The sequence below is a fragment of the Fusarium keratoplasticum genome, chromosome 2 (assembly GCF_025433545.1).
Source record: "Fusarium keratoplasticum isolate Fu6.1 chromosome 2, whole genome shotgun sequence".
NCBI lineage: Eukaryota > Fungi > Ascomycota > Sordariomycetes > Hypocreales > Nectriaceae > Fusarium > Fusarium keratoplasticum.
Genome location: NC_070530.1, coordinates 2585273 through 2605993, shown reverse-complemented (window position 1 = coordinate 2605993; position 20721 = coordinate 2585273). Strand labels below are relative to the sequence as shown.

The window sequence follows — 20721 nt, the reverse complement described above, 5'->3', positions numbered from 1 at the left end:
TTCTCTGCCACTGACAAACCGTCCAAGCTCCATCATTCGCTCCATCCATCCAATCCATGACCTCCCTCCCCTCCAATTGCTGGCCCCTGCTCATCCATCCACGGATGGGGGATGCCCGGGGATGGGGATGGGGGGGCTTAGGCAACGAGGCGGACAGCGACCTGCTGCGCCCACCATTTCCGGCCCCCAGACTGACGACGTGAGGTGGATTCAAAAGAATGCCCTGCCCGCGCTGACGCAGAACCCAGTGGAGTTTAAACAAGTCAAGTCCGGGATGCGGCGGGCGTTGTGTGGCGCCGCTCCGGTTCGACAGACAGACAGACTCTCTCATCCATTCGACGGGTGTCCCGTCCTCAACGTTTAGTTAAGCCATGACGACAGCAGTCTTCGTATCCAGTGCTTCCCTCCCAACTAAGATCGGGTCACGCCGCGCTTGGCGTAAAACGGGAGAGCCGTTTCTCTTCTCCTTCTTTTAACTTTGGACTAGACGTTGCGTCATGCCGAACTCGATCTTGCGCTCGCTCTCGCACTTGTTCTATTCTGGTTGACACCAACAGCTCAATTGCCCAAACGGGCCACCCCAGATCTCCCACTCTATTTCGTCACTTGGGACCACCAACCGGCACTCGATCAATCTCCCCACGCATACTTTACGAAAAATATCACTCGCAATAAATAATCCATTCGATTTTTCTACACTGTCACTCGAGATGCACACGACTCTCTCACTCAGACTAGATATCTACATACCATGTATCGACCGATACTTGCGTCATCTCACCCGGAGTTCCCCATGCCTCTAGGGTGGGAAAAAAGAAAGAAAAAGAAAAAAACGCCTTACACAAATGGTCCGCCTACTGGGCGCTCGACCACAACGGCTCCCACCTGACATGGACCTTGTTTTCAAGCCATAGTCGTAAACTATCGAGTTCAAGAGTCACTGGCCGTTTATTGCTGCTCGGCAATGCCTAGCCTCGTGGGCCTCAAAATTATACCAGCTGAAATGGCGATTGGAGCATGGCCACCACCATACACATTCGCTCGCCGTCCACTCATCACCCATGCAGGAACACCTCAAGTCCTTGATTCTGAGCAATAGGCGTCAAGGACATCCATCAGTCACACTGCGCAGGACACTTGCTTGTATCCCATCCATCCATCCAATGCAAGCCATAAGGCTGACCAGCGGCCGATCTTCCGAGCCTTATCTGCCATGGCACCCTTGCCAATTCCTCACCAACATCCGTTCCTATCCATACTCCTGGGACCATATGCAAAGCAAATCAGTTCACGGACAAGCCACAGTCAAGTAATGCCTTGATTCAATTTTTTTTAATCGACAAAAGAACGTGGGAGCTCGCTGATGCTCCGATCTGGCTATGCTATATCTGTAACATGCAAAACAATATTCTATAGACCCCGAGAGGATATTCCCGTACCGCTCGACTTGCCCGCCTTGCCCTTCTTCTCCATAACTCCTTTTAGCACCCGTAGCTTCTCTTCAGTTACACGGATCGCCTCTTCTACCTCCCGCTCATCCATGCGGGCGGCACGCAGGTTCTCCTCTGCAGTCCTCGGCTCCATTGCCCTCTTGGGCACGCTGGGTCGGTCAGAGTGTAGTCGGTCCATGCCGACTCGTTCCTCCAACCACTCCCATAGCTCACTGTCCTCTCTCCGCCACATCTCCTCATATGCTGCGATCCTCTCGGGTCGGTACACCGTCATCTCAGGACCATAAGAAGGCGGGCTTCTGCTCGGCGTGAACCCAAATCCAAACCACGTCGCAACCAGCAAGCCCACCAAAAGCCCGTACATGACATTGCCTGTCAGAAGAGGCTGGATAATGTCCCCAATAGGCTCCAAAATCCCCCGCACTGGCTCCAAAGGCCCCCAGTTCTTCTGGGCCGGCCGCTTCGGCGCGTGGCCTGGTTCGACGATGCCTGTCGACGTCTGGGAGAGCTTGGCCTTCCTACCCTTCTTCCTTGAACCCTTAAGTGCTGGAGTGAGTGGTGCAGTGGTCCCGGCTGGCTTGGTTGAAGTCGCTGCCTTAATAGCGGCAAACAAGTCTTTGGCATACTGTGTCTGTCCATCAGTGGCACCCTTCTCGATGGGACCTATGCCAAATTAGCAAATATTACGTCTCATGCTTGATCTTGTACATACCCTTCAGCCAACTCTTGCCGGACCACTCGATCGTACAGTTCATCTGCACTCGAGTGGCATTGTTCTCAGCCCACGATAGACAGTACTTGGTCTTAACGCAGAAGACGTTTCCACTAGGCACGTCAGGAGTCTGCGTCGAGCAAGTGAGGTTAATTGCCTTTTCGTAGTCGAGGTTCTCCAGCGTCTCAGAGGTAATGGTCTTGGTCTGCTTCGGTCCAATCGATCCACCGAGCGGCTTGATGTAAGAAAATGTTCGAGTCCGGTTATCCAGACTCAGACCCTTCTTGTCCTCCATTTGCCACTCGGTGCACTTTTGCTCCCCTGTCAACCAATTGGTCATGAAGGTAACAGATCCTGGACCGAACATGTAGTCATACACCTTGCCCAGAGGTGCTGGGATAACATCGTCTCCCACCACCCTGTCATAATGAGTTGCTGAGTCACCGCAGTCGGTAGGGGCATGTGTTGCCGGGCCCGGAAAGCCGCCAGCTGCACCGGATGCAGGTGCAGCTTCCTCTGGAGCTGCGCCATTCGCAGGGACAGCCCCTGACGTCTTTCTTGACGTAACCTTCTCGGCATCGGCGTCTGTTCCATTGGCCTCGGCCATGCTTGCATTGTGCATCTCCTCATGGACATCTTCGTCATAGTACTCTTCCTCATCATCGCTCTCATCGTCCGTCTCTGAGCCCCCATCGCCTTCGTCTTCGTCAATAGGCGGCTCTGTATCGATCTTTTCTGTCTTGTCGCCTCCGGTTCCTTCTAACCGCACACCGTTCAAAGTACTCTTGAGAGTGGGATGTCCTAGTTTCCAGATGTTGACAATCAGATCGTATGTCGCATCTCGGCTGGTAAAACTGGCAAAGACGTGCTTTGCATGTAATGTCGAGATCATGAGGCCATTCTTGAACACTAGCGCCGTGCTTCGCTTCTCGACAGACACTATCTCGTCGAAGCTCATAACAAGAGTGGTTGTCCATCCAAAGATGTTGCTACTGAAACAGAGATGACCCTCTGAGACATAGAGCCGTCCATGCGCGAGAATCTCTCTCTGCAAGGCACAGCTGTAGTCTTCGATGAGGTAGTCATCGTCTGGCACGCTCTTGAACAAGTCATGAAAGTCGCGATTCCTCTTCTTACTGGCGATAGCAAACCCAGTAAGTTTCGGGGCGCTCAGATTTGGATGCGCCAACGAGCTGTTGGCAGCGACAATCGCAGCGCCTATGGTCGTTCCAGTAGTAACAGAGCTTCCGCGCTTCCTATGTGACTGCTTAAGGGCGCTTCGTAGACTCGAGGTCCGCTGCATTCCATTACTCTTGTCCATGAACTCGGCCGGCGGGGGCGTACGTTCGCCGCTGGCCGTCTCATAGAGCGAGCGAGGGCGACTCGACGGCTCATCTGGGATAAACTCCACGGGACTCGCCGGGGAGTCAACCGGGGCCGACTCGGACCGGGCGCGTGTGTCGGTCATGTCGGAGAACCTGGGGTTGCTGGGTGATGCTACAGAACTGGCCGGTTCGCCAAGAACCTGGCTGAGACTGAGCTCCCCTGCCCCAATCGTTGACACTGCCGACTTCCTGTTCTCCTTGTTGTCCGGCATCGGGGTGGATGGGTTAGGCTGAGATTCGCTCTCAGTCTTTGCGGGCTCTGTGTTTTCCTGGGTGCTCGCGGTTGAGTTTCGAGCCTTGTTTCCGCCAATACCAATACCGGCACCCTGGATGCTGAAAGAACTGGCAGCGTTCTGTGCAGCCGATAGCATAGACGAGAAGAAGCCTGATGCGGGTTGCGCGCTCGGAGTGGCTTCACCGCTCTCCAGGGTCGGTGTCAATGGTGCTGAGACGATATTCGAGAGCTTGCTGGGGCCGATAGTCACAGAACTTGATCGACTCCTTCGGTGCGCGCTCATAGCCCGTGAGGAGGAAGTGCCATTTGTGCCGGCGCCGTGGCCCGCACTACCCCAGAAGGATCTCCTATCGGGAGATGACTGGCCGGATGCGTTGGCGAGCTCGGTAGGCGTCGGTGGGGTGTTTACGATGACGGGGGCAGGCTTGTCACCACTCGGGGGGGTTCGAGGAGGAAGATTCGTGTCAACCTTTGGTTGAACCCGCGACCGCCTGTCGGGGGACGCAACTTTGGCTGCAGCTGGTGGCTCGATAATAGGCGGGACCTGCACAGGCTCAGGGTCCACGGTAATGGTGGGCTGTTCCCGGTGCGCTTCTGGCGGTGGACGAGGCTCGCTTGAGGGTCGACGTTCAGGGCTCGAGTTGCTGCCGCTGCTCTTTCTAGGCTTGAAGATGCCCTTGAACTTGGTGCCGGGCGAGGCTGAACGGCGGTTGGAGCTGTGGGGGGGAAGCAGGCCCGTCTTGCTCCGGCCGATCCGGAACTCCTTTGAATCGGTCGAATCGGAACGCTTGGCCGGAAAGGTGGAAGACTTGGACGCACTGCTGTTGGAGTCGTGATCGGTGGGCGACTGGGACTCGGGGTGATGCGACAGCTGGACGACGGGGGACGAAGTCGTCAAGTACCCGATTTGGGAAGGATGTGAGGAGAAGGGCGCAGGTCGAGAGATGGATCTAGGAGTCGACGAAGTTGCCTCAGTTAGATGGAGGAGCACAGACGAGTAAGACAGAAGGCTGGTGGGTGGAGATGATGGAGAGCGTGCCGTAGGGCCAGGAGAGCTGAGTGCCAAGCCTGCCAGGTACAAACGAGATAAGACGGCAAAACGAGAATAAGAGAGCTATACGGAAACGAAGAAGAATCGACAAAGAAGCAAAGATGCAGTGACAGACAGCACGTGTGGATGGATGGAAGCATGACATGAAAGGTTGGCGCGGCGGTCAAAGCGCTGACAGCCCGTCTGCCAGTCTGTCTCGCTCTTGGTGGCTTCTGGGAATGTCGCAGAGTGCAGTGTGGCACAACGGGGGGGTTGATTCAGCCTCGCGATTCCCGCCCGTCGGGGTTTCCGCACAACAAGGCAAGCTACGAGCGAAAGGAAGGGAAAGTGTCGATGGGGATTCGAGTACAGAAATGGAGGAAGAAACTCACGATTCGGGGTCCGACTCATAGGAGCGATGGCTGGTGTCTTCGTCTTCGTCTCCAGCAAGATTGCCAGAGCGCGTGCCGTCACTCTCGAGCGTCTCGCGACTGGATTGCGAGTTGCCAAAGACATCAGCGTCGTCGTAGGCCAACCCTCCCACGTCTCGCTCTTGTTTCCTCCGAAGGCGCTTGTTGGAAATGGACTTTGGCAGCAGCTTGTTCAGCCCATTGCTGCTGCCGTTGTCGATTGTAGCCATGGTGGCCTGGCCGATCGCCGCGCTCAGGAGGATTGGATTCGAGGGGAACAGATGGGGTGGTCGAGTGGCGGCGTCCAGGTGACGGCGATGACGCTCTGGCCGTTGTTCTCGCGCGCAGCGGGCCGATGCTTGGTAGTCGATGTAGGGTTTGCGAGTGTATGTACGGCGGCGGCGGCAAGGAGAATGCGAGTATCCTCTGCAATGTGAGGCTCAGTGGCCAGCCAGAGGGAAAGTGAGGTCTTGTAGTTGGATTGCAGTCGAGTGACGATCTGTTCGAGACCGACCCAGGTTTGACGTCGTTGGTCGGTCTTAGCTCGATGATGGATGGTTGCTGGAGACGGGCCAGGCTACGGGGGACCTAGGCTAGGCTAGTCCAGACCAGGATTGGCCAAGTGCTCGTTTTTCGGTTTCTCTGAATTCCTCGCTCTCGTTCAGCGTATGCTCTCTTTACATGGTTTTATGGGGTGGTCTTGGTCTTACAGCTGAGACGAGCGTTGCTAAGGAGCTGGAGCGCATAATAATCGTGGCCTTATGGAAAGGGGATAGCTTCGCTCGCTCCATGCAGGCAACCAGGCAGCCAGGAGGAAGCGAGTCGGCGGTACGGTCAGCTCGCAAATCCGCAGGTAACGAAACGAAAACCCGCAACGCCGTTCACCAACAGCCCCAACCTCCGTCGCCGTCCTTACGGTCCCTTCGGTCGTAAACTCGTATGTAACCACCCGAGTGCGATACCCCTGGATGTATCCGCCGGGTGGGGGCCGCCAATGGAGAGACTCAGTGGAGAGCAATACGCAACCCCTTGCGAGGTCCTGCGCTGAAGCTCTCACCAGGCAAGGACGGGAGCCGCGGGCAGCAGCGGCAGCAGCAGCTTGGAGCGAGCGTTGTGGCGCAGCGGTGAGTCCGCCTTACGCGAGATAATACGCGTTTAGTTATAGAGTCCTGTCCTGACCTGCCTGTAAGGGGTCTCTTGAATGCCGCGACAAGGATTGCGGGCTATTTCCAGAGGTGAGGGTAAGCTAAGAAGACGAGGGGTTATCCAAGAGAGATGAGAAAAATCTCCGGCCTTGAAGACAAAAGGAGAATTCCGTGTATAAGGGTGACATCTCGCCAAGGAGAGATTAGACGGCGACAGACAAGGCCATGGCCGCGTACTCAACTCGATGGATGGATCTCTTATAGTTTTAACCCGGAGGCGGGGTATGAAGCCAACAGCTTCCACTTCATGGGATAAAACCTCTGAGGGTGTCTACATCTACGGATAATGTCGCAAAGTTCCGCATGAGGGTTGGAGCCGGATCGACGTGCCGTCGTGGTTCTTGGCCGCCAAGTTGATGCAGTCATCATCTCGCGTGCATTCTTGCAGATGGAAGAATGACGGGAGGGTGGGCAACTGTTGATGCTTTGGTTGATCATTTCAAGGATACATATTGGATTCGAAACCTTCTCGGGCTTTACTGTTCCTAGAAACCCGGAAAGATAGAGTTAAGAACACTTACACTTGTATTCTCTTCATCTTGAAACTTCTCATCGATGAACTGCTATCCTTCTCCACAGATACCAAAAAGTCCCGCCCCCAAACTTCCATGACGGAACCCCGCCAAACTAAGGTGATGATCACTTTGTACAGGTCCTTTTTCGGATACAGAGGGCTGAAATGGCCTTCCTTGAATGACTGATGATTGCGTCAAAGGTTCGACAACATCAGCAACTATCCCCTTCACCTATGGCTTAGGTAGAAAGAAAAACATCAAGGCACCAGGCACACCAAAGCCCCAGCATTCCTGTCTTCTTTTATCTGCCTGCATTTTATTCTTGGTCGTCTCGGTACTAGCAGCTGTCGCATCCCAGTGTGGAACTCTAAGTCTTGTGCCTCTTGTCTCTGTCTCTCCACACTTGACCTCGTCACGCTTCGACATCAGACCGTGTGCTACGAGGCGATAACGCAAACGTATTCTCTAGAAGAGACACCTTTCCTCTCCTCCGTCGATATTGCAACTTTTCATCACCCATGGAACCATGGAGCCCTCGCCGCTTGTAAGAGCCCACGACCATGTGCGCGCCGCCGGTGTCGCTCACCAGTCCTCCGATACCATCGTCGCCATCAACGAGCATACCCAGGCCGCCGGTGAGTTTGCCAGCGCCGCCAGGTCGACGTCGAGCATCGAGGCCCTCCGAACCCTGAAGCTACTCGAAGAGCACCACCGCAAGATCGCCGAGATTCTCAAGCGACCGGCCGAAACCCCGTCCCAGCCCGGCGACACCGACATCGACGAAAAGGCTCAGTCCGACAAGGTCGGCGCCGGTGCGCAGGATGCCCACGCCAAGAAGGAGAATAGACAGGAGTCGGCGACATCCAAGAAGCCGGGCCCTCCTACGCAGCGACGATATGCCCATCGCGAAATGTCCTCGTCCATCGCCAGCAACTTGGCCACCGCCCGTGGCATTCGATCCAAGTACAGAGGCCAACCTCTTGCGCCAAGTGTCTCTAACGACCAAGCTCCGGGCAATGTCGATGCTCACTCGCGGGGTCCCAAAGCAAAGATGCAGAATATTATAGAGCAGACGGGCAAACCGGCTTGGGTCCCGCCTATCCCACCACCCACACGATCCGAGAGCCACGGCAAGAGCTCGTCTTCTCCACGACCTGATACGGCGCCATCTATTGCTGCTGGTGATGATGGAGGATATACACGTTTCTATAGCACCTTCGGAAGCCTCATCAATAAGATCTCTGCACCTCTGGCCTTTGCTGGTTTGCCTCTGATCCAGGAAGAGTCGACTGCTTCCGAGACGCCAGAGTCACCAGAGACATCCCCAAAGCGCAGTCACCTCAAGGCCTCTCCGTCCAAGGTTTTGGAGCCTGACCTCTCCAAGATCTACTCCAAAGCGACTATGCAGGCTCTCGTCCGAGATGGCCATGGCCCCAACGATTCCTTCTACGTCGTACCGACGACCGGCCACACCATGTCATATGCCAATATCTTGAGCTTTGCCGAAAAGGAAAAGAGACGCGGAGCCTCGGAACTTGTTGATGGACCGGATGAAGACGATGATGACTTTGTAGACGCTCGAGAAGCTCCGCAACAATCCCCCGGGGTTAAGCGCCGCATCGGCCGGGCTCGCACGGACAAGGAGCTCAACAACATCATCGAAGAACTGTACACGGAGAACAATTCCCTCAAGGACATGATCGACAAGCTCACCAAGCGCCTCCACGCCTTTGAAGCCAGCGCCCAGACTCCTGCCATGGCTCTTGCAGAAAGTTATCGTTTGAGACGACCCGGATCCCCCATCGCCTCGCCACACCTCAGCAAGACGGGCGACGAAGCCCTGCGGCGCAAGAACCAAGAGATGGAGGAGCAGCTCGCGGCGGCCATGAAGCAGATGGAGCGGCTCGAGAAGGACAACCGCAAGATGCAAAAGACGCTGGATAAGTACCGCGAGAAGTGGGAGGTGCTCAAGGCGGGCGCCAAGGCGAGGAGGGAGGCCCAGGGAGCCGGCGATAGCTTGGAGGATGCGTCTGCGGCGGCTGGATAGGGACATTGTCTCGTTGATTTTCTCGCAAGCATATGAAGAAATCTGATCTGCACTCTTTCTGCGGTATATGAATGAATCAAACTGAATCGTCTCATATGATGTGTTTGTCTCTACAACGTCTGTTCAACATGTTGCCGTTTATGATACTCGCTCTCATGACTTTGTCTAGTTCCACCAGAAACTCACGCTGAAGCTCACGCTCAAACTCCTCACATAATGCCACCATCCGATGGGAATCACCAACGTGTCTCCCGGCTCAAGCACACACTCCCAGTACTCAACACCCCCCAACTCCTCTTTCATCCGCCTTACGTCTTCCCCACTAACCCCCTCGGGTCTTTCATCCCATCCTTCCAGAACACCAACATCCAACCCGCTCGTGTTGCTCATGTTTACACCATGCTCTGGTGACCTGGGCCGCATCATAGGCGTAGCACGCGGAGGATAGAGACGTAGGTACTTTGTACCGACAGCCTGACATAACAGGTTATGATACCCATCAGTGTGCAGAGGCGTGATAGTACGCGCAGGACCGAACCAGGCGTTGAGCTGAGGAACGTCGAGGGGCGCCTGGTCGATGGACGGTGTCGTCGGGTGAAGCGGCACATCAACCCAGCAAAAGTCAGGCACACGGATGTCATTGCGGAGAGAGGGGATCTGCTGGAAGAGATTATGCTGAGCGAGGTAGCCAGTCGCTGCAGATGCTGTAGAATCTACCTCGACGTAGCGGGCGAGGAACTCGCGGAACTGGATGAGTTCCTGTCCCCAGCCTTCGTCGACGTAGCTCCTCCCGACTTCAACCGGCACGAGACGTCTTCCGCCAAACGTCTTGGATAGGAGATACTCGGGGCTCTTCCAGGGACGATCCGTAAGGGCCGGCCAGCTCCCAATCAGGTCGGTAAAGACGATCGGCCGAGGCTCTCCTCCGTTGCTGTTCATGTAGTCCTCAAACTGCTCCATCGTCCAGCCAGAGTAGCGAGGACACGCTTTTTCGGGTGATAGTTCTGGCCTTCCATATAGCTCCTCGCTGGAGAAGCTACGCTGTGGTGAGGCCTCTCGCCTCTGGCGCTTTGCTGGTCGCTCATGCTGCTTGCTCGCTGCCCAAGTCTCCTCGAGCAACTGGAGAGTCTTTTCGAGCCACTGACTGCGTCGCCCACCTCCTGCTGTGACGAGAGCCCTATCGAGTTTCTCGACGATCACGTCTAGAACATCTCCTGGAACAGACTGTGATGCCAGGAGAGGACGTAGTATCAGTCGAAAGGTGTCGAGTATGAGGGCGTCTGTGTAGATCTCGCGCCACACGGCAGGTAATAGATCAAAGCGATAAGCGTAGAATTTGGATGATGAGATGGATATTAGGTCTGATATTCTTCTCCGCAGTAGGCTCTCGTCGACCTCGTGGGCGTCGTTGTTGGAGGCTAAGTTCTCATGAATCTTGAGGAGCACATGGGCTTGTCGCGCGAGAAGCCGCATCATGGCCTCCGCCGTTGGATCTGAGGTATTTGAACCATCCTCAATGCGACTAGCCTTGTCACTTGAGAGGTCCTTGGAGTCATCATCTCCATCCTGGGGTGTTGACGTGCTCCTTGTCGACTCCTCAAGACCATGCTGTGTGAGGCCGCACGCCACATCCAAGTACGTGGCAAGGAGCTGCCGATGAGCCTCTGACGCCATGTCTCAAGAAACCTGGGGTATAAGAAAACCAAAAGGAGGGCTTTATTAATTAAAGCCCGTGCGAAACGTGGCTTCGGGCCGTTGCATTGTTAATGCCCCGGGCGAAGATGAAGGGTTCAGAATTTGAGACTTGGAATTGCTCAATTGGGAAGTTGGTGAGACCACACGACATACGATAACTCGAATCTCAGAAACGGCTCTTGGGCCGTTATTTTCCATATACTAGGATCTATAGTTTTCCCGGAAACGCTACGTTCATCATGTTTGCTATATAATTGCTGCTCGACATGCGCCAACAAGGCCTGGAGCATCCTGTATCGTAGGAGGAAGCAACATGGAGAGCCGCGACTCTCTCGACGGCTCTTTTCAATCGCTTCTAGTGGATTTTTACATGTTACACGTATATATCTCTTCAACAGGTCCATACACCGACAATGCCGTCCCTCCGGCCTTCGACCAGGTACCCGTCTCTTACACGTACACGCTCCACGATAGCTGGAGACTTGCCGTCCTCGGCCGCCGTGACGCCAGCGCCGCAGTCCCATTGCCGTCCCTCCACCTTATCGTACACCTTTACCACGTCCTCGGACGCCGCGCTGACGATGCGCCGTGTGTCAAACATCATGCTTGTCACCGGGTGGTCGTATGCGTATGCGTCGTAGATAGATCCTGTTCGGAGGTCCCAAATCTGGAGCTTGGTTAGAGGTTATCCTGCAACAAACACCTTGTAAACTTACTCTGATGCTTCTGTCTATGCTTCCCGTCACCAGGTGCACGTCGTCAAACTGCAGGCACGTCACCGCTCCCGTGTGGCCAACCAGACTGCGATGGACCTGTCCACTTCGGAGATCCCACAGACGCACCATGCCGTCGGCGGTACCACACGCGAGAGCCGTTTCAAAGACCTGCAGAGCCCCGACAAAGTCGGCGGAGCTTGACTGAGATCGTCCAGTAGGCCTCCATGTGTTATCTGTAGAAGTCATGCTTGCTGCTGCTGCCCACATGACATCCAATGTTTGCACGCAGCGACCCTTTTCAAGGTCCCAGTGCCGGATTGTCTTGTCTGCAGAACCGGAAACCATGACATCCCCCCGGAAGTGAAGAGCCGTAATCTCGTCGACGTGAGCTTCTAGCGTGTACAGCGGACAGTCGGACATGCTGCCGTCCGGAGGCTCCAGGTGGTTGTCCGTACCGAACGCGATAGCATCCTCCTCGTCGTCCTTTCCGAGTCCTCCATGAGGGTCATAGTGGGCCTTGCTGAGATCCCAGAGTCTGATAGTTGCGTCCATAGATCCCGTAGCCAAGATATTATCCTCAACCTGCAGAGCGCGTACCGATGCTGTGTGGCCTTCCAAGTAACCCATACACCGGCCAGCGTTGAGATCCCAAACCCTTACCGTGTCGTCTAGTGCAGCCGTTACCATTGTGCCAAAGGGCGCATCGAAATCGACCGCCGTGATAGTGTCCTTGTGTGCTCTGACTTCCCGGATGCTGGTTCCAGGCTCAAAGTGCTCGTGAAGAATCGGCATTGACTTTTTGCGGAGGACCTTTTTCGCTTTCCGGGGAGTGCTTCCTGTTGAAGATGGAATCTTTTCGTAGACGGATTGTGACATGAACTCGTGGTCATGATCATCGGCGTCGCCAACAAGATCCTGCTCATCCTTGGTTCGCGTGTTCCTCGCAATTTCCTCTGCCTCATCAACCAGAGCTTGGGCTTCCTCTACCCGCACCTCCATCTCGGAAACTGTAAAGTCAGCATGGAGCTCCTGGGGCATTGGTTAGCAGGGCACATACTGTCGTGTTCCAGCATTGCCTCGTCTTGCTCCAACCCAGCCAGTCTCTCTAGGATAATTCTGCGCATGCCGTGGAGGTTGGCAATCTTGTTATCGATTTCCCGAATCTCGTAGCTCGCCATGCTTTTGCGGGTGCCCAATAAACCAAACTCGTGCATCATGGCGGCCTTCTCCTTTTTCAGCTGGGTCAACCGCTTGGGGCTTCCCGGCACACCGTCTGAATCCTCAATCATCTTGCGGCCTCGCGAGACCCGACGGCGAAACTTCTTGCCCTCCTCGGTCAGCTCGGGGAAGCTAGCCTGGAAGCCCTGGAACAGCGAGTAAGGGTTTTCATGGTCGGGGATGTTGGCAAGAAGCTCGTCGGGGAGATAGGTGAGGGCGCGGTGCTGGATCTCGTGGGTCGAAAGCCTGGAGCGCATTATGTCGGTGGGCGTCGTCCTTGCCATTGCGAACATGCTTCGCTGGACCGTCGGGCGCTTCATCTGCTTCTGAACCTCGGCCATTGCGGCTTGATAGTGGAGAGCCGTAGCTTCGGCATTGGGGCCGATCAGATGCGTCGCTGTGGTTGTGACCTTGCGACTGAAAGCCTCAAGCCCGCGCGTCTACTCGAGGGAGCATTGCGGTCAGCTATATGCGGCCGAGATTGGACAATGGGCGAGGGGTGCTGAGGCTGAATGCGGCTCCAGCTCTCAAAAAGATCAACACAACACATACCGACACAATGGACTGGTCGTCGTCTCCGCCCTCGTCAAAGCCATAGTGGTTCTCCTGTTCTGCCATGGCCTAGCGACTGCTAAACTGCAGAAGCTAAAGGGGATCGGAGGGGTCAGGGAGCGGGTGGGTTGAGGGGGGAGGAAATGGCGCTGGAGTCTTCGGGGGAGAAAGATTCAAAAGATTTGGCAGTTCGCGAGGAGATTCTCATGACGCGCGCCGGGATAACCTTGGCTGCTTCCAAGTTTCGGGGGGGGCTTCTCAAAAAGCCCCAGGCCGGCTTGGGGAGTAAAAGCTTCTGGACCGAGGCGCTAATGTGGCCGGCTACAGGTGCAGTGACCCCCTGTAATTGGTTCCTGCGGTACCTCCACCACTCCGTTGGAATCGCTGGAATGCGATGGATGGATCGGGCTGTTGCGCACAGAAGCTTGTGCCCATGCCCTGGAGGATCCATCCATTGCCTCCAATGCCCGATGTGGCTTTTTTTTTCTTTTCTTGTTTGGTGACGTCCTTGATCTCGGACACTCTCCCCGAGGTTGGGTAGATAGACCTAAGCTTTGCTTCTGGGGCGGCGGCTCCATCTTCCGTGGCTTTTACCGGCTTTACCCCTCCGATACCGATACTCGCACGCACGGGCGCAACAATTGATGAAAGTGCCGGCCTTCGCTCGCTCCGCTGACCCAGTTAATGCCCTCTACGTACCTTTCTGCGCTTCGACTAACAAAATAAAAATCCATACCGAAAAAAAACAAGTCCGTACCCACACGCATTGATTTTGCTGAGGTGCTCCCGTCTCCGAATGCGCTCTGCCCTGGCCCATCACCAACGTTCCATCGTCAGCTATTCCGGATTTCCGCCCAAGTCGCTCCTAGCCGCTCCCTCTAGGACCCCGTTCCGCTCTCTTACCCAGATCGCAAGGCCCTATAAAGGTCCACTCAATCGATATCTCTTTATAACCCGTTCCCAGCTCCGCTCAATCGCTGTTGCGAAAGCCGACATGGATACCGTCATCAACATGGCCGATGCCGAACACGCTCTCGACCTTGCCCGCATCCGGTTCCAGCTCATGTACGCCCTCCCCCAGACGCCACCGGATCCGACAAGGTCACGGCAGGGACTAACACGAGTAGCCGTCTTGAGGATACAATCACTTTTCATCTGATTGAGCGGGTGCAGTTTGCATTGAACAGTGTAAGTGGTCTACCGTTGCCCCTCATGCGAACCCTTACCCCTGCCCTCCTGGGGTGCATGATATTCAAGATTGACCATCTCTATGTTTAGAAAATCTACGTCCCTGGCGCCCTCGAGCTACCCCAGGGCCACCATAGCTTCCTCGACTGGTACTTTAGCGAGCAGGAGAAGCTCCAGTCCCTGATCCGCCGCTTCGAGTCGCCCGACGAGTACCCCTTTTACCCCGAAGCTCTGCAGAAGCCCATCCTCGACCCTCTCAACTACCCCAAGATCCTCCACGACAACGATGTCAACGTAAACGACAAGATCAAGAAGTTCTATATTGAAAAGTTCCTCCCCGCCGTGTGCCCCGACTTCGGCCGCGAGGAGCGGGGCGAGTCTCAGGAGAACTACGGCTCGACGGCGACGTGCGATATTGCGTGCCTACAGGCTCTGTCGCGGCGCATCCACTTTGGCAAGTTTGTCGCCGAGTCCAAGTTCCGGTCCGAGGAGGAAAAGTTCACACGCCTCATCAAGGCCGAGGACCGCGAGGGCATCGCCGAGTCCATCACCAACAAGGCCGTCGAGAGAAAGGTGCTCGAGCGGCTCCGCCTCAAGGCCCTGACCTACGGCAAGGACCCCTCCATCCCGGACGGGACCGAGGGCGCCGCCAAGATCAACGTCGATGCCGTCGTGTCAATGTACAAGGACTTTGTCATCCCGCTGACCAAGGAGGTGGAGGTGGAATACTTGATGCAGAGGCTGGAACCGGCCGCCTGATGGATGTTGATGTTGATCTATTGCGGAGCACTCAGATACTCATTAACGGCCTTGACAGCCCCCGGGAACTTGCTCGCCTCGATGAGGATCATGTGTCCATGCGCCTTGACGCCCATCTCTTGGAATGCCCGCTTGCTGTCCGCCACCGACTCGTCCTCCTTTGTGTAGTTGAAGTTACCGTACGCCTCGGCGTGCTTCTGCAGCACCTCGTCCTCGACGTGGAAATAGTACACTCCAGCCTCCTCCTTGGCCTTCTTCCGCTTCTGGTTCTCCTGGTCCAGCTTCGACTCGAGCTCCTGATATGTCTTGGACAGGATCAAGTAGTGGGAGAACTCGTAGGGCTCCTTGTCTTCCACGGCCGCCTCGACCTCGTCGATGAGCATCGAGTAGAGGGGCGGCGCCAGCTCGGAGGGCATGTTGATGAGCCGCTCCGAAAAGATCAGGCCGACATGCTTTCCGCTGTTGAGCACGTTGGCGACGGGCGCGAGGGATGGGTTGCTCTGCGCCTTGTTCACCAGGTACTTGAGAATATCATTCATGGGCTCCTTGTTCTGGTGAACGGTAGTGTTGAGGACTGTAAGCAGAGCGTAGGCGTCGTTGGCCTTGCCGTCGACCTTGATTGTAGAGCCGATGGTGGGCTGAGAGAGGACGAGGTCGGCGAGAGCAGACATGTTGAAGAGGTTCGCATCGACATCGAAGAGTTGTCGCAGAAGGGTCTTGGTGCCGTGGAAGTCAACCTCGGGGTCAAAGTTGAACCATTCGAACTCAACATTGACCATGTCAAAATCCTGCAAGGATTAATTAGTAAAGAAGCGCATGCGATCCTCCAGCAGTCGCAACTTACCTCATCATCAGAGCCATCCTCGTCCATCTTGTCTACATCCGCAGGCGGGACATCCTTGCCTTCTTCGCGCGCTCGCTTCTTGCCCATTGTGATTGTAAGTGTGTAGAAACTGTGTTGAGGATTCCAGTGGAAAGGGAATGGAGGTAATGTAGCAAGGGGAGGCTACTTGAGACGTCTTGCGAAAAGTTGAATTGAAGTTTACTCGCAAATCTTTAACTCGATGACCAGTCAACGAGGTCCAAAACATTTTGCGAGCCCCTCACTAGCGGCGCCGATAAGATAAGGCCGCCCATTAAGAGCGAGCCAATGGGCTGGTGGCTGAGTATAAAAAGCCACTCACTATTAAATATGACATAAGTATTGGATCATGCATGGCCCAAACTGAGCAAAAGAGTGCGCTATTAATTATGTCGCTCCAAAGGGTGGCCAAGTATTATTCGCACCATCTTGACGTCCGAGGCAGAAGCTTGCGCCCAGTGAAGAAAGTCGGGGTGGGTTCCTGACCCAACACGGCTGCAGCCTGAACCACCACCTCAGCTTCCGTCAGCCAGCCGCGTGTATTGTAGAGTTAGAGATAGCTTCCACAGAGGCATTAATCGAGTCCTCTAATTAACCGCTCTTCCCCTCTTGACGGCACCTCAATGCCTCGTGTGCGCGCTGTGTGATTCTCTCACTGCCCAAAGCGTCCGCTCCGCTCCACCCCTGCTCTGTTCAGGAAGCTCAGCTTGAACCCCCGTCGGTCGTGTCTCCCCCGTCCGTCCCTGCCGACCGCCGCCGCCGCGCCGCAACGTCATTCCTCCAAACTTCAGCCTCCCCGTCTCCTCTCGCATCACAATCGCCTCGAACCAACCATCTTCAAAACATCGCCGACCGCACGATGGATTACAGCTCCACCATCCACGACGCTGACGACCCGGCCGGTGCCTCTCCCTGGGGCAACTCGCCCGTGTCGTCGCCTTCGCGAAACGCCTCCACCTTTCACCCCATCTCAGGCGATCCTCCCCCCTTTCGCTACAGCGCTCAGTCTTCGAATGGCCTTGCGCAGGATCACCCTGAAGGAGACAGCTTCCAGAGGCCAGGCACTGCGACGACGGCTTCCGGTACCGAGGATGGCACCGAGGCGTCGGGCACCCTGAACCCTTCCGAGTCAGAGTCGACCGCAGCGGTCGAGGAGGGAGCTCCCGCGCATAGCCAACAACAAGGCCAGGCTGCTGCGCAGGCTCAGGAGACGCAGACACAGCCGCAGAAGCCCACCCAGCCTCAGTATAGACTCCAGGCCAAGATCACAGGACTCGAGCGAACGGGCAAGAAGGATCCCATCCTTCGGTTCGACGTTCACGTAGGAAGGCCTCTGTCCTCTCTCTTGGTCGCGGACTAACAGAACCCAGACAAACATCCCCCGCTTCCGTACTACTCAGTTCCGCGATGTCCGCCGACTACACTCCGAGTTTGTTAAGCTGGCCGAGCATCTGATATCCGCCAACCCAGAGGCCCTTGTTCCCGCAGTTCCCCCGCCTCTGACCTCGGCCGGCGCAGGTACGGATGAGGATGAGTCTCGTGTCAAGGCCCTGATGCAGCGATGGTTAAACTACGTCTGTGGCAACGAGGTCTTGATGCAAGACGACGAAATGGTACTCTTTGTCGAGAGCGATTTTGGCTACAGCCCCATGGTTAAGAGGAAACAGCCAGCTACTGGCGTCCGCAGAAAGATTTTGAAGCAATTTGCTCCTCCTCCTGACGATACCCCTGAACTTGCGGATGCTCGACCGACTGTTAAGCTGTTTTACCTTGGTAGCATGGACGCTGGCCACAAGGTTGACAAGCTGGTCAAGGCCCGGAGAGGTAGGTATCTCGCAGGATTTCTGTGGATAATGCTAACCTATTCAAGGGCTTGGTCTCTCTGAGGCCGACTACGGTGCCAAGCTTACGAGCATGAATGTTCAAGAGCTTCACCCCGGTCTGGCCAATGCCTATCGGAAACTGGGCAAGGTCGTCCAGACCGTTGGCGACTACCATGCGGCTCAGGCGACAGCCGAGGCCACCACCATCGGTGACCCGTTCCAATATCATTCCCAGGATGCATTCATTGTCAAGGAATCTCTAACCAACCGCCAAATTCTGATCCGCGAGTTTCTCCAAGCCCAAGAAGCCACACGCGGCAAGCTCAACGCAGCTGACCGGCTAAAGGCCAGCTCCAGCGTCCGTCGCGAGAAGGTGGATGAGGCCATCACAGCCTTGGATGATGCCCGTCAGCATGAGACCTACCTGTACAACAAGACGAACCGTGTCACCCAGAACCTTGTTCAGGAGCGCCGTAAGTGGTTCTCTAGGACGTCGTCTGACCTGCGCCTGAGCATCAGGGAGTACGTGCTCCGCGAAATTGAGGCTGAGAGACGGACACTGGCTCTTCTCGAGACGGTTCGGCCAGATATTCGATCAATTGATGCCTCGGGCGGCCTGAGCCGTCTCGGTCGTGAAGCGCACCCAACGGTGCGTCGTTCAAGCCTCGCCGCTAGCCAGGGTCCCAAGGGTGACGCCTGGAGTGGTGTCCCGCGCCGCTCGGATGCAGCGAATCGCAGCGTATCGGGCAGTCTCATCAGCAAGGTCTCTGAGGAGGGTGACAATGAAGATGCCGCCGAAACGACCCAGGGACGAGCCGCGGGTGGTCGCACAGGCCTCAAGGGAGTGAATGAGGAGGACGATGAGGATCGTGTGGATGCTAGAAATGCTGCGAGTCGCCTGGCGGCCAGCACCTTCTAGGTTATCTATGAGTGATGGGAGGGTAGTTATGTGGATGGGATGACGGATCAGGGCCTGTATCAGTTTCCCCCTCTCACGATAACATTGCTCTGAGCCTGATGTCATATGTAAAATTGTATGCTTTGTTTCCTCATCTGCGTCGTCTCATCTCACATGCGTGCGGGAAAGGTTTCACCTTTCCGGAGTGCGTCCCCGGCCAGAACGCCGAGGTGTGAACCGAGAGGGCCATGCATCTACCGGTCGACTCTGTTGCCCCCTTGTCCTGGTGGCGCCCACGGTTGACTGTTATTTCGTCACTTATCATCCATCATACCCGATCTCAAAGTGATAAGCGGTGTAGATGTGGGTTTTTGTCACAGTTGTTCCAACTGTTTGCCCCCGATTCCGGATGCGAGGTGCTGATGAGGTGTTGCGTCAGAGCCTTGATCTTGATCCATCATCTTGAGGCCAGACATCGAGATGTATTCCGCATGGAGACCTGTGCACAGCATTACTCATCTGCTGCACTAAATCCTGGGATTCAGAGGCCTCGAAGATAGACCCAGATAAGAGGCCCTGTGCTCATTGGATGTGCAGTCGTGTGAAAGACCGGACATCTGTTTCCACCGTGACCAGTGACAAGTTGCAGCACAACACGTTGTGCTGTGTGACTGCGACACAGACCAGCTGTTTGGGTCATAAGGGTAGGCGGTTATAGATTGTGCCCATGTAATGACTATAGCGGAATCCCAACACACATACTGTGGTACTTTGATGGCAATTGGGGGATTCGGCAGATCTCTTTCTGATACCAGTGATGAAGCGGACACAGAGAAAGAATGAAGCAATTCCCCGCAAACATTGAATGACTCCTGGTTCCTTTCGACATGACTACTTGACCATTGGAGCCAGCTCGTGGGCCAGCTTTCGTCATCCCGTAGGCAAAATAGCTCCGGAACAAACAACCATTCACCCTGGGAACGGCCCGCTTGCATCCTATGAGATTTCACTCGAAACCACATGCTTAGGTGGTTGGCTATATTGCGTGACAATGTCGTCTCTTTACCAACCCAAAGCGGAACGGATTTGTGGCCGTCAAGCCTGAAGCTGCAAGGGGGCATGATGAAGACGCGTATATTTGAATCGAGGGAACGATGCTCCACCACGTCGACAGCCAGTAGAGGTTTCGAATGCATGTTCCGTCCCAAAAAAGCGTGCAGCAATTCCGGGACTGATGTCGGTGACTGGCCGCCAAGTTTCGACTGGGTAGCATTGCAGGACTGCATGCCGAATTGTTACCTTGTTCCGAAATTTGACAATCGAACTATGATCGGCCTCCTGCCACGCTCACTGTTATCCCGTCCCGATCTTTGGTAACGGATGCGAGGTTTTCTCGATGGCTGAGGGAAACCAAGGGTTGTCAGAGTCTCGAGCTCCGAAGTGGCGGTCTGATAGGACCAGGGTCTTCCGTGTGCTTCTCAAATAACTTTAGATCAGTGTTTCACAAGCAGTTGGCTAAATAGTGCTGATCTCTGGTCGTTCTGGCCTCGAACAGGATATCTTTCCCCGACACTCCATGCTGGGAACTGCAGTAATTATGTAAATTGTCGCGTAGGCGACGCAAAGGTCCGCTGCGGAAGCGATGGAAGCGCTTTCTAGAACAGCAAATCAAGTTGAATCTCACGATTGTTGTGTCATGCACGTACTTGGCCGATAGGTAAGTTGTTGATATCCTCGCATAGAGCCTGAATCGAGACATCCGTGGTTGATGTGATTGGAAGCACATTTAACCATGATCTGACACAGCTATGGGAGCTTGTGTGTGTAGCCACGAGGTGGCCGGACAGAGCTGTCGACCATTCCAGGGGTGATGATGAAGTGGTGGAACCAAGAGTGCATGGATCTCGTCATTTTTGCATCCTGAACGTGTCCAACCCTTAAGATTGAGCTGGAAGCGAGAGGCCTGCTGCAGCCCAGTGAGTGACATAGACTGCATCATGTCAACCGGATCCTTCCAACA

At 55.3% G+C, this 20721-nt stretch overlaps 6 protein-coding genes across 6 annotated transcripts; 3 read left to right on the top strand and 3 right to left on the bottom strand.

Moving 5' to 3' along the window:
• Window positions 1-1410: 1410 nt before the first annotated feature.
• Window positions 1411-5453, bottom strand: NCS57_00272700 (VASt domain-containing protein; the record flags this gene model as incomplete). The annotated part of the gene is made up of 3 exons (XM_053052750.1): window positions 1411-2114; window positions 2164-4733; window positions 5206-5453. 3 exons carry the CDS (start codon window positions 5451-5453, stop codon window positions 1411-1413), a joined length of 3522 nt encoding a protein of 1173 aa, XP_052917996.1.
• A 2016-nt stretch (window positions 5454-7469) lies between these two features.
• NCS57_00272600 (uncharacterized protein) lies at window positions 7470-8990 on the top strand (the record flags this gene model as incomplete). Its single annotated transcript, XM_053052749.1, has 1 exon — window positions 7470-8990. The coding sequence occupies one exon, from the start codon at window positions 7470-7472 to the stop codon at window positions 8988-8990; it is 1521 nt and encodes a 506-aa protein (XP_052917995.1).
• Window positions 8991-9155: 165 nt separating this feature from the next.
• NCS57_00272500 (TRNA wybutosine-synthesizing protein 4) lies at window positions 9156-13237 on the bottom strand (the record flags this gene model as incomplete). The annotated part of the gene is made up of 5 exons (XM_053052748.1): window positions 9156-10598; window positions 11146-11352; window positions 11402-12408; window positions 12459-13059; window positions 13172-13237. 5 exons carry the CDS (start codon window positions 13235-13237, stop codon window positions 9156-9158), a joined length of 3324 nt encoding a protein of 1107 aa, XP_052917994.1.
• A 730-nt stretch (window positions 13238-13967) lies between these two features.
• Window positions 13968-15118, top strand: NCS57_00272400 (Chorismate mutase; the record flags this gene model as incomplete). The annotated part of the gene is made up of 3 exons (XM_053052747.1): window positions 13968-14236; window positions 14299-14359; window positions 14450-15118. 3 exons carry the CDS (start codon window positions 13968-13970, stop codon window positions 15116-15118), a joined length of 999 nt encoding a protein of 332 aa, XP_052917993.1.
• A 17-nt stretch (window positions 15119-15135) lies between these two features.
• On the bottom strand, window positions 15136-16049 carry NCS57_00272300 (Protein BCP1; the record flags this gene model as incomplete). Its single annotated transcript, XM_053052746.1, has 2 exons — window positions 15136-15906; window positions 15963-16049. 2 exons carry the CDS (start codon window positions 16047-16049, stop codon window positions 15136-15138), a joined length of 858 nt encoding a protein of 285 aa, XP_052917992.1.
• Window positions 16050-16839: 790 nt separating this feature from the next.
• Window positions 16840-18722, top strand: NCS57_00272200 (Vacuolar protein sorting-associated protein 17; the record flags this gene model as incomplete). The annotated part of the gene is made up of 3 exons (XM_053052745.1): window positions 16840-17301; window positions 17351-17804; window positions 17851-18722. The coding sequence occupies 3 exons, from the start codon at window positions 16840-16842 to the stop codon at window positions 18720-18722; spliced, it is 1788 nt and encodes a 595-aa protein (XP_052917991.1).
• Window positions 18723-20721: the final 1999 nt, after the last annotated feature.